At 44.3% G+C, this 12,500-nt stretch overlaps 2 protein-coding genes across 2 annotated transcripts in view; one reads left to right on the top strand and one right to left on the bottom strand.

Annotated features, from left to right (window-relative positions):
- Nucleotides 1-3,120, top strand: part of LOC125043364 (transmembrane protease serine 5-like) — a 5,877-nt gene extending 2,757 nt beyond the window's left edge. The window contains exon 1 of the mRNA XM_047639456.1: nt 1-3,120. This exon is cut by the window's left edge and continues 2,757 nt beyond it. The gene's annotated coding sequence lies outside the window, so the exon portion shown is untranslated.
- A 437-nt stretch (nt 3,121-3,557) lies between these two features.
- Nucleotides 3,558-12,500, bottom strand: part of LOC125043345 (MAP kinase-interacting serine/threonine-protein kinase 1-like) — a 308,463-nt gene continuing 299,520 nt past the window's right edge. Inside the window, 5 exon segments of the mRNA XM_047639432.1 lie at nt 3,558-5,484; nt 5,662-5,795; nt 5,797-6,483; nt 6,623-6,720; nt 6,913-7,038. Of these exon segments, the coding sequence (XP_047495388.1) occupies nt 5,265-5,484; nt 5,662-5,795; nt 5,797-6,483; nt 6,623-6,720; nt 6,913-7,038 (1,265 nt within the window). The 3' untranslated portion in view covers nt 3,558-5,264.

A 12,500-nucleotide genomic window follows, 5' to 3' on the forward strand; every position in this document is an offset into this window, starting at 1 on the left:
AAGTAACTCAACAGAGCAGCACAGACAGCGATTTGTATATATTTTTTCTCTCTTTGGTGGTCTTTTTAAAGTAATCTAAACTGCCTTATGAATATCTAAATTGAGAGTCAGAACAGTGTCCAGGCTTATGCAATAAGTTTACGTTCATTTTCACTATAACAATGTTATCCTCGGTTCCAAAACGTTAAGTTTTATATAATAATAAATGTAATAGTTTACATATAGATGTGTATTTCAGGCACTCTATTTGCATATTAGTAAGTGGTATTTTCTCCGCTGGACAGTATTTTTTAAAATCTTAAACTTGATCACATGTAAAAGGTAGGGTATTATCGAAGTGGATAAATAAAACGATCATTATTAAAAAGATAACTTTTATTTGCACTTCCTCCCTGCTTGAGCTCTATTTATTGAGGTGTTCCAGAGCACAGGGTCAAGTACAAGAAAATGGCTTTGTTATTACTCCACCTTCCAAGTATTTTTGTTTTAAAAACACTTGAGATAATTTACAGAACTTGGCACCTTACTTCCTCCGTATATTCCAACACATGGGTGCGCGCATACATTTATATATATACCATAGGGAGGGAATTATCCTCCCATTCCTGTCGAGATATTCACATAATTATATAAATTAACACGGGCGGAAATGATAGTATTACAAATATGACTCCGTATATGGTACTAAAGAAACGATCCTGAAACACATCGTCACCTTTTCTAAAGCAGTGTTGCGCGACCTCTGCCGATTGGAAGAGGAAGGGAAGAAGGAATAACGGCCGAAGAAAGAAGGAAGAAGAGAAGGGAAGAGGAGTGTGTGGAAAGTCCCAAAAGAAAGGGTAGATGCGAGAGACTGAAGGAAGAGAGAAGGGGAGGAGACAAGTGTGTGCTGAGCCAAAATTCACTCAAAAAGGAAACCAACAGCCACAGTACCAGACTTCCCTGGATGCATGGCTCGGAGTGTACAATGATACACTATACACTCTTCCTCCAACACACAGCGGGGCTTCAGTCACCTAGGCTCAGAAAAAATACATCACTCATCCATCTCCCTCTTAACTTCTTCCTCCTCCTCCTTCATGTCTCTGTTCTACCTTCTCATTTCTTTCTCTTTCTCTATACACACTCTTCCCTCGTCAAATTCTCTTCAGCAATAAGTACCTCTCCTCTTCTTTCTCCTCCTTCCCTCCTACCGAATGAAAATGAGAAAAAAGGGGGTGGGTGGGAGGGGGCGCCACATATGGATAAACTTTTTTTTTTTTTTTTCATCTTTCTTTCAATGTTATTTCTCTCTCCTCATACAGCCTATGGTTGACGTAGGCGGTAAATGGGAAGACGAAGTATGAGGCGACAGCAGTGTGGTGGTTCCTTGAGCTAACTATCACATGAATTTTTGTCACAGATGAAGAATTAGAAGCCCAAATCATAATAAAAAGTATAGTAGTACTAGCAATGATTTAATACAAAAACCCAGGCCTTTATCATTGGTGTTTCGTTCGTTATCGTTCGCAAGTTTAGTTATGTGTGAAAATTCATCACTAAACATCGAAGTATTTTCAGTAACAGTCCGAGTTCAATAAAAAAAAGGGATGAAAATGGCCTATTAGGTTCCTTCTTTTCCAAGGGGATGATGGTTCTCAAAAGTCTAATATATCTTTTCAACATTTTATTGAAAACAACCTGTATGGCAAACAAGCCTGGCATGATATTTTTCTTTTTTTTGAAAATGATGATTCAATGAACAAGTTTGTGATAACAATGTGTTTGATAACTATACGCTTCTATAATGACTTTGATGATGAAGAATATAAAACTTTTTCTTCAAAATGAAGGGGGGGGGGGAGAAGTAAAAAAATCGAGTAAATAATAAATTGACAAAAAATATTTCATTAATAAATTAAGGAAGAGATTATTAATAATACATGTGTGAAAAATAATTACAACAATTTCTTTCAAAAAGTAATAGTAATAGTAGTAGTAGTCCTGACTAACATTTAAGGCTCTAAAATAATGAGATTGTGGTCGCGTTGACAAAACATGGACCAGCCTTTTAATGTGGAGCCACCTCACTGCGCTGACGATGATGATGATGATGATGATGGTGAGATAAAATGGTGATGGTGGCGACTGGCGAGCGGATGATTCTGATGGGGATGGTGGTGAATCTTGGTGAAAAGTGATGGTGATGAAGTGATGAGGAATGTAATGGGGGGGAAGAGGGGGGGGGGGAGCGCACTCGCGAAACCCAACCGTTGCATTGGACGAAGACTCGGGGCGCGAAAAAGAGGGAGTTTTTTCCCAAAGTTATCTTTTTTTTTTTCCTCTCTCCTTTTTCATCATCCAACGAGTCTTTTTTTTTTTCTCCTTTCTTTCTTTCTCTCTCTCTCTATCTCTCTATCCATATACTTCTGAATCCAACCTACCCCACTCCATCTTTCCTCCTCCCTCTCTTTACCTTTCTCTCTTAACAAAAGCTCCTCTCTCTCTCTCTCACCTCCAAGACTGCCATTCCTCAGTCACTGCACAATGTATAAAAAAGTTCGCCATTGACCCCGCACCTCTCGAACCTTTTACAAGACCTTTATAACAGAACTTATGTATATGCGGTGTCAAGGTCCGAGAGCGCACAGTCGGCCTTACACACGCTGTCTCTTTCGGAAAGATTTTCAAGAAGTGTCGTTTTGGCGAGGTCCTTAAAGAGACCTTTCGGCGCTCAAGTCCCTCGCCTCGTGAATCAGCCTGTCTGAGATAACAGATTGGAGGATCGAAATGGAGAGATGCGAGAGATAATATATATATATAACTGAGGGGGAGGGGTAGGGAGAGGGGAAGGGGGGGGGGGGCGAGAGAAGAAGACTAAGAAGAAGAAAAAATAGGCGAGACCATACCAACAGCAACAGTTAACATTCCCCCCCGAAAAAATACTTTTTAAACATTTTCTTTTTTTCCTTTGAAACACCTACTAGTCTTTTACCTTACTAATTAAAAGGTACAACTACAGCTACCTTTGAAACAACAAGGTAGAAAACCAGTAAGAAGAGAAAAAAAAAGCCAAAAAATTCATGAATAATAAAACCAAATAAACATTCTAAAAAAAATCACAGGGGGGGTTTTAAAGGGGGGTGACAATTTTTTTTTTTACCCCCACAGGAAAACAAAAAAACATGATTTTTTTTTTTTTTTTGGCCAAGACAATACCAATAATAATAATTCCAGAAAAAGTAATCAACACTTTACTTTCTTTTTTAATATCTCCTATTCCAATGTATAAAAAAGATAGAAAACAGTAACAAAAACGTAATTCTAAATATCCTATTTTCAAGGGTTGTGTGTATGGGTGGAGGGGGGAGGGAGGGGGAAGGGGAGATAAAGGGGGGGTGGGGATGGGGGAGAACCAATGTGTGTGGATCAACATGAACTGGGCAACGTGCACGCAAGGCCATGGTAACCAGCATGGCATTCCAGGTACATACATGATCACTATTATAATATATATATTTTTTTTATACATTATTAATTACGATTATGTTTTCTCTTTTCTTGGGTGTTGTTTCTGCTAATAAGGGGGGGAAGGGGAGAGGGGGGGGCACCACCAAAGGGCCTATCCTCCTTACTGAAAATTCCTACTTGTGGGAACGAAAGAACAGTCAGGTGGATAAGTTCTCGGTCACTACTTGCAATGCAACCAGAGGGTTTTTCTTTTGTTTTTAGTTTTTTTTTTCTTTTTTGAGTTTTCTTTCCCAGTCTCTGAGGGGGGGAGGGGTGTCATTTCCCCCCTCACCCCCCCTAAATTAAAAAAAAAAAGCTTGGCTCTTGTATTAAAATTCGTTCTATCGCTGGATGCGAATAAAACGGAGCCATTATTATTATTATTATATATATTTTTTTTTACCACCTGCCGATTTAAACTCTACCTAATCACAAACTCGATCATAATATCGAATGACCCTCTGGGTTTTTTTTTGTTTTTTTTTGTTTTTTTGACAAATTGTTCGTCCCAAATAAAAATTGTTGAGAATTTACCTAATTGCTTTATCTTTAAAGGCTGGCGTGGGGTAGGGGGGGGGGGGGAGGTTATTTTGAATCGTTTAAAAAATTGAATCATAATCATAACTATAATAATAGAAAAAAAAAACACGATTTATGGTTTTCCTAAAATCGTATAGGCACTTACTGGGTTTATTTCTTCCGTCTCTCCGTAATTATCAATACCATTTTTAAGACTATCAAACTTAAGTTACGAAGCACCACACACAAAGGAGAAATTGTATCTGTATCATTTACATTAACTGTTACGACTGGATTTCTCGAGGAGGGGGGAAAGGGGGGGGGGAGGAGAGACGTTATGTGCTGTGGGGGAGGGGGGGGGTGTTGTTCTCTTTCACCTTACACACTAAATTATCACAATGCCCCATGCCTTGCGATCCACACACATATCCACGGTCTATGGGGAAGAGGAGGGGGAAGAGGAGGGGGACATGGGAGAGGAGAAGAGGATAAAGAGAAACATGGCATAAAATTTTTAAATAAAAAGGGGGGAATGGGAAGGACTAGGAAATGGTAAATGTGTGGGTTGGGGCGAGGAGAGGGGAAGGAGTGTGGAAAGGGGGGGGGGGGGGACTTTGTCACACTACCGCATTTTTTTCGTAACCTTAGCTTATAGTGGCATTCAGGACAGATTCAAGGATTTCTCTTTCTTTTTAATAAACTTTGTACTTAATTTGTTGGTTGTAGCCCACGATTCTCAATAGGTTTTTTTCGACATTGGCACACAAAAAATATATATAAAAAAAAGAAAGAATTGACGAATCCAGGGTTTCCTACTGACTTGATGGCTTATGTCCTGAACTCAATAAAGCTTATCATATGAAAATATATCTCAATTTTGTGCCTACATATATATCAAACTTAATAAACAATTATTTTTATAGATTTTTTTTGGCATTTTTTTAGTATTTGATCATTAATGAGCTGGCTAAACCTCCATTATATGATATTATTGTAAATATTACAAGGTAGAAAAACCTGAGGCTTAGTATGCCGCCCTCTTACCCTGAAGGCGTCTCGCTGCTTGGGTTCCTCCGCACGCCCTCAGCTAACACAAGGCCGCCCGGGGCCCGCAAGCAGCGAGGCCGTCTCCCAGGCGCTGGAGGGCGTGTAAGCCAAAAACAACGATGAAAACTATATATAAGGGGGCGCCGCAGCCACGCTGGTTCGGGTGGAGCGCAGCCCCCTTGACCCTGAGTGACTGGCGCGGGGGCCAGTTAGCCTGTGGCAGTAACGAGGTGCTCGGTGTTGAGGCTGAGCGAGCGCAGCCGCCGCTGGGCCAGCCGCGACTCGGACGGCGGCGACAGCCCGAACGGCGGGTCCTTGTCCAGGTTCTCATTGTCCTCATCCTGGTTCATGCTGAAGTGCTGCAGAAGGACGCGGTTCAGGGCCATGCACGACTCGGCGAACAGCGACAGCTGCTGCGCACTGTGGTTCCTGCGGAAGAAAGGCGGGTGTTAGTGCTGCCCTCGGGACAGGGAAGGTTCCTACGACTCTGCTGGAAAATTCTGCATCGCTAACTAGAACTGCACAGGCGTTTTACTTAAATGCCTTCATCACTACACAGTCATCACCAACATAAACTGTAATAAGAGATCTGGCTTAGGGACTTACTTCCTGATGACACTGGGTGTCTCGAGGCGCGTGGTCGGCCCTCCGTTCTTGACCCAGGGATGGTTGAGCACCATCTCGGCAGACAGTCTCTGCGAGGCGTCCTTGACCAGCAGGTTGCGGATCAGGTCCTTGGCCTTCGTCGCTGATGAAGGCCCACTCGGGCTTCGGGAACTCGTAGCTGCCGTCCTGGATGTTGTTGAACAGGAGGTCCTGGCACTGCGGGCACGCCTCGCCCCGCTCCCAGCCGCAGTCCTCGCCGCAGTTGCCGCAGAAGGGCGGGTAGCCGCACAGCAGGATGTAGGTGACCACGCCGAGCGACCACAGGTCGCAGCGCTTGTCGTAGGGGCCGGCGTCGTCGCTGATGAAGCCCTCGACCACCTCTGGCGCCATGAACTCTGCCGAGCCCACGGGCGTGAGCAACTGTGGCGTCATCACTGGGGAGCTCAGGTTCGAGTTGAACTTGATGCCGGAGCCCAGGTCGAAGTCACAGATCTTGACGGGGCACAGCTGGTCCGGGTACACGCACAGGATGTTCTCCGGCTTGAGGTCCCGGTGGGCGATGCCCTTGCTGTGCAGGAAGGACAGCGCCGAGGCCAGGTCCCGGATCACCATGGACGCCTCGGCCTCGGTGAAGTGCGTCCGTCTCTGGATGTGGGACAGCAGGGGGCCCCCGTACAGCTTCTCGAACACCAGGTAGAACTTGTCGTCTTCCTCGAAGAACTCCACCAGCTGGATGATGTTCTTGTGCCCCTGGCAGTGATGGAACATCTCCACCTCCTTGAAGACTCGCGTCCGGCTGTGTGTTGGCACCTTCTCTATAATCTGAGGGGAGACGGCGAGAGGGAAACGTTACTTCACATGGAACAGAGGACACTTAACGCACATTTATGTATGCTCATCAAGACACATGTCTATGCAGGTTTCCTATCATGCATGCAAAATCCGCAGGATCTACACTCACCTTGACAGCATACTCTATATCTGTATAGATGTTGACACACGTCTGCACTGAAGCATATGCACCCTGTCCCAACACCTCACCAGTAAGTTTGTACAAATCTGCCAAAAGAGAAAACAAAAGATTTAGACGCTTGGAATCGACTAACTGTTCACTTGCAGTTAATATCACGAAGAAGAAGAAAAAAAATAATGCAAAAAATATATACATAATATACATAATTCCTTTAACATTCCCTCGCAAGTATCGACAGCCCGACCACACACACACGACAAGTAGCAGGGGAAACTCACCACTAAAGACACTGGCAATAAGGGTGGAGCCGGAACGCTTCTTCTTCCTCCTCTTACGTCTCTCCTTCGCCTCCTCGCGCACCTGCTCCATGTTGGTCGTGTCTCTCAGAACACTTGTAACGTCTCCTGCAACAAGGGAAATTGCAACATTCAGCAAAGGAAATGTTAAACGGATCTCAATTCAACTAAAACATTTCATAACATTTCAAAAGAATCAAACTAAGCGAATTAAAAACCCTTCAAAAGTATTAACACGGCAACAACAATCGCTAAAGGAAATGCACATGAACGTGAATTAATGTCTCCTTTCTCACAGCCGAGCTAACGGCAGGGTAAAAATATCACTCGAGGCTCTCGCTCTGTACGGGGAACTCTGACGTCTGATGCAACACTCTCCACACACACACGCACACGCACACTTTGGCAACAACAACATTGGACACCGTACTATAAAACACAGAGGAAAAGATGAAAACAAAGAAATAGAAAAGCAGAAATAAATAAATAAAATAAATTATATATATATATATATATATATATATGTAGAGAGAGAGAGAGAGAGAGAGAGAGAGAGAGAGAGAGAGAGAGAGAGAGAGAGAGAGAGAGAGAGAGAGAGAGAGAGAGAGAGAGAGAGAGAGAGAGAGCTATCCCGCACCCCAATCCATAAAACCAAAACAAACCAGCCACATTCACAAAGATCCCTACTACAGGAAGAAAACCGCTTAATATCCCCTGCACCTATTTCCGAACCGCCGACACACGAGCGAGGGGCTAGGGGGCAGCAGCTCCGTCGGCCATGTTTGCTACCTAGCCTCCCCCCCCCTCCTACCCACACCCATCCCCCTCCCCCAGTCTGCCAACGCAACATCGGGGTCTTCCCTGCCAACATAACCTCGTGGTCTGTCTGGCCCACATTGACTACCTACCCCTACCCCTACCCCTTACCCCCCCCCCATCTCTCTCTCCTCTCCTGTCTCCTTTTTTATCTCAATGTTTCTCTTACTTCCCTTCTCCCTCCCTGGCTCCTTTATACCCTGCCACAACTGCCAAGTCCTGCCTTACTACTACAAATCACCTCTATATTTAGCTCAAATGCGTGATGCGAGAGAGAGAGAGAGAGAGAGAGAGAGAGAGAGAGAGAGAGAGAGAGAGAGAGAGAGAGAGAGAGAGAGAGAGAGAGAGAGAGAGAGAGAGAGAAAGATTGAAAAAAAAAAAAAAAAAAAAAAAAAAAAAAAAAAAAAAAAAAAAACAATCCACGATAGTGTAGTACAACAACAACTAAGCCAGTCTAGTTGCAACCGCGCCAAGCCTCGTCGACGCCTCGGCATGCAATGAAGTCAAGCGCGGAGGCAGAGGCAGAGGTTGCAAAAGCGGGGGCGTGCAAATCCCGTAGATTTTTCGCCGCACCCACGCCACCGCGCTGCCCCGTCCCAGCATCAACTTCGTTTTCAAAACAAACCCCCGAAACTCTCTATGCAGTTATTTTGATTAATCCCCATTTCAAATTATGCGAAAAGAAGTTAATTAATTCTAGAATTATATCGATACACGATTCATAACATTACCAATAAGCCTATAGACCTCCCCCTGTATACAGTACAGTGGTTTTGTGACCTATTGCAACATCCCTTCAACCTTGCAATTCGAGACTACCCTTGTTACTATGTGAACATCTGATGCACATACACAATATACTTTATTGAAGTGAATACTTTTCCATGCCCAGTAAAGCTAATCAATAAGTAACGTTTCAGATAACATTTCAGGGTACGTATTATTTGAACATCTAATTATAATCTTTATCAGATAAGAATTTGAACTGACACAAACTCCTACCAAACAAACACGAGGCAACTTGACACGGATTTACCTACATTTCTTACCAAAACACGTTTATTTACGACCCGAGCGCAGGTCTTGTGACAAAAGCACTTTTGAAAACATTCTCGAAAGAAATGTGGAGAAAAATACAAATCATATGTAGTGAAACATACCCTCCAACATATGCTACGTGACAGAAACCAGCTCTGCAATTGATCCATCCTTCGGTCTTCCTCAAATCCCGTGACCAGAATTTCACACCAGAACAGGAGGGTGAGGGGGGGTGTGGAGAGGGAGAGGGAGAGGAGAGGAGAGGGAGAGGAGAGGAGAGAGAGGAGAGAGAGAGAGAGAGAGAGAGAGAGAGAGAGAGAGAGAGAGAGAGAGAGAGAGAGAGAGAGAGAGAGAGAGAGAGAGGGGGGGGGGGGAGAGAGGGAGAGGGAGAGAAAAACAGCTGATCAAAACGAAGTGAAAGAGAGGATGATACAGAAGAGAGAGAGAGAGAGAGAGAGAGAGAGAGAGAGAGAGAGAGAGAGAGAGAGAGAGAGAGAGAGAGAGAGAAATACTGCATGGCGCAAACTCACAAGGAACCTTCCAGAAAGAGTGACTCCGGCGGCCTAGAAATTGGCAACAACGACAGCAACATGGAACCAACATGGCCTCGGTGTTGCCAAGCCTCTCTCGCTTACCGCCCACCCCCCCTCCCCCGCCTCTCTGTTTCTCCCTCTTTCGCTCCTTCCTCTCCTCTTCGCTATCATTTATTTGCACTTTTCTGATTAACTTTCAGAGTTTTCAGCATTCAGGGGCGTTGTTGGAAAGACAAAATGCAAGACAAACCGTGAAATGGGACGCACCTTTCCGAACTGTGGCACATCAGCACCAGCAACTCCTCCTCCTCCTCCTCCTCTCTTCCTTCTCTCTCTCCAACTCTCTACCTCATTCACTAAGTCTTTTCCACATCACCACCTCACACATCTTTCAAGAACTATTTTTCGTGGAAATATTCACTCGTTTCGATACAAAGATGGAACACACAGGGAGAGCGAGGGAAACCAGACACGCAAACACACACACACACACACACATTTAACAACACCTTTTAAAATATACTTTCTCATCCACCCACGACACTCAACATCCACTTCTTATCAACGTAACACCCACAAACACACGCAAGAAGAGTAACACAGCACACGATAACACAAAACGAAGGGCGCTCGACTTTCACGAAAACAACAAAAAACTTTCACATTTCGGAAGGAGGGTTGTGTAGGGATTACGCCAAGCACACCACTCCATTCGGGAAAATAACGTACCTTGCACCATCTTGACGGTTTGTAGGTTATCAATGAGCGAAGATTTATATATATCACAATCAGTGGGGGAAGTAAAATAAGAAAAATCACAGATTCTTGAGTAGCACTTGGCGATGCTTGACTAGACCCTCCAAAACCGCCGCTGTGGGGCCCTTTTGCACTATCACGTCTTAGACACTTGCTGGCGCCGCACTCTTGCCCTTGGGATGTAGTAGTACCAGCCGTGTGATTTTAACCAGCTTTGGGAAAGCTAGAAAAGGTAGGAAAAGATCCCGTTGGCGCGCGTGACACTCCTATCTATCCATTTCTCTCTCTTATGGCGAACTGCACCCACCGCTCGGAGACGCCCGCTTATATGTGCCGGCTATCTGCCCGGCTGGCCTGCGACGCGTCGCCATCCACCACAATTTGGGCTTATTTATACAAATTCTATGGATCAAAAGACACTTTCATGCCTATTTATATTCACCGTTGGTACTTTGGAGTGCATACAGTAATGTATTTGCCTCCTATCATATTTTGAAAAAGGATTTGTGGGAAATGCGAGTGGCTTGTGGCAACAACATAGCGTCGCCTCGCGCTAACTTAAACGCCAACAAATAGAACCTTCCAATTACATCAGAAAAGATTTTGGCCGATTCTACGGACAGAAGGAAGATTCGATGCATTTTTCCCATTGGGATACATTCGAATACTACATTAAAAATATAATCTGCAAACTAAAGCGATCGCCGGAAGCTGTCAGTACAATTATACTTAATACTACTCTATGATCCCTAACCATCCAGTACCGCCATATCAATAAAAGCCAATTATCATCAAATGAAACACATTACCTCCAAGTTCCAACTTTATATAACCGGTAAGTTGATAATATCACAATTAAATGAACAATTATTCAAAAGGGCCTATTTCCCGAATTTATGAACCGGAGCGCGAATTTAAGTTCCGCGCTAACTTTTCCCATCGACTCCACGCTGGCAGTGTTGTGGCGTGATCAGTCTTGCCAACCTAACGCAACACATCACCAATCCGTCTGTTTCGAACATTCTCGAAACAATTTCCTCCTCAACATCTAAATATAATTATAATATCATCCACCATGATCTCATAAGAAATTTACTCGAATAAGACGATAAAACGAAACAATCTCTGCCTCCCGAGTCGCCGCGTGGGATTGGTAATCCGTAGGTGCGTAGAAAACCCTAGGTGGAGGTAGAAGTATAAATGACGTCGAGTTTTGTGTCGAATTCGTCAACCTCATGCCACGAAACGACCAGAAAGAAAACCTATCGACCTCTCCGAGCCATCACAAGCGCAGTTCGTCCATAGACAAGTTAACTCGCACATCCGGATTTACTTCAGTTGAGCAGACAAAGGAAGTATACAGGTCGATCGCCATGTTTACCAACGCCGACCCATTTCGGAACGGAAACGAAACATTCTGAGAATCCGCATCGCTCTCTTCTCTCCTCCTCCCCCCCAAACCCCCCATCCTCCTCCCCTCCCTCTCTCCCTCTACCCCCTTTCTCCCTCCTCCCCCTCCCTCCCCGACCACCGCCATCCACAACAACAACAAAAACGACGAGCCGGCTGGCTCTCTCTCTCTCTCTCTCTCTCTCTCTCTCTCTCTCTCTCTCTCTCTCTCTCTCTCTCTCTCTCTCTCTCTCTCTCTCTCTCTCTCTCTCTCTCCTTCTTCCCATCTTCCCTCCCTCCCTTTTCCCTCTTCCCTTCCTCCCTTTTCCCTCTTCCCTTCCTCCCTTTTTCCCTCTTCCCTCCTTCCCTCTTCCCTCTCTCTCTCTCTATCCTCCGCTCAACAAATTGCTCAGGATTGGAATGCATCCCTATCTATCGAATTCCTTGAGCGTCCGCACAAGGAACCAAACAAAGACAAACAAACACAGTCGAGTTCGGGCGAAAGGCGGACAGCGACGCCAGAAATCGACAAAAACGACAAGAACAGCGGTCGACATGTGCTGAGGGAGGGAAGCCGGTTAGTTTATTATCGCCACATTTATGCAGCCAATTAAATCGATCTTTTTAATATCTAATGTATATTTTTCCTTTTCTTTTATCACCAACATCCAATATTTAGCATCCTGTGAAAAATGTAATTTCTTTTTTTTTACAGTTTCAAAAGAGACGTGATTTTGTTCTAATGTGCTCGGGCTTTCTGACTGCTTTGGGTGGAGCGTGGCTTGTACTTGGTAACCTTTGAGGAGAGCCTCTCTCTCTCTCTCTCTCTCTCTCTCTCTCTCTCTCTCTCTCTCTCTCTCTCTCTCTCTCTCTCTCTCTCTCTCTCTCTCTCTCTCTCTCTCTCCTCATATTTATCTGTAAATAGGTATATATGTATGTGTGTAAATGTATATGAATGTGTGTGAATATGTATGTGCAAGGTATAAATATGCACGTATATGTATTATCTGTCTTTCTAGAATATGTGTATATATACGT

The sequence above is a fragment of the Penaeus chinensis genome, chromosome 3, assembly GCF_019202785.1.
Source record: "Penaeus chinensis breed Huanghai No. 1 chromosome 3, ASM1920278v2, whole genome shotgun sequence".
In the NCBI taxonomy this organism is placed as follows: Eukaryota; Metazoa; Arthropoda; class Malacostraca; order Decapoda; family Penaeidae; genus Penaeus; species Penaeus chinensis.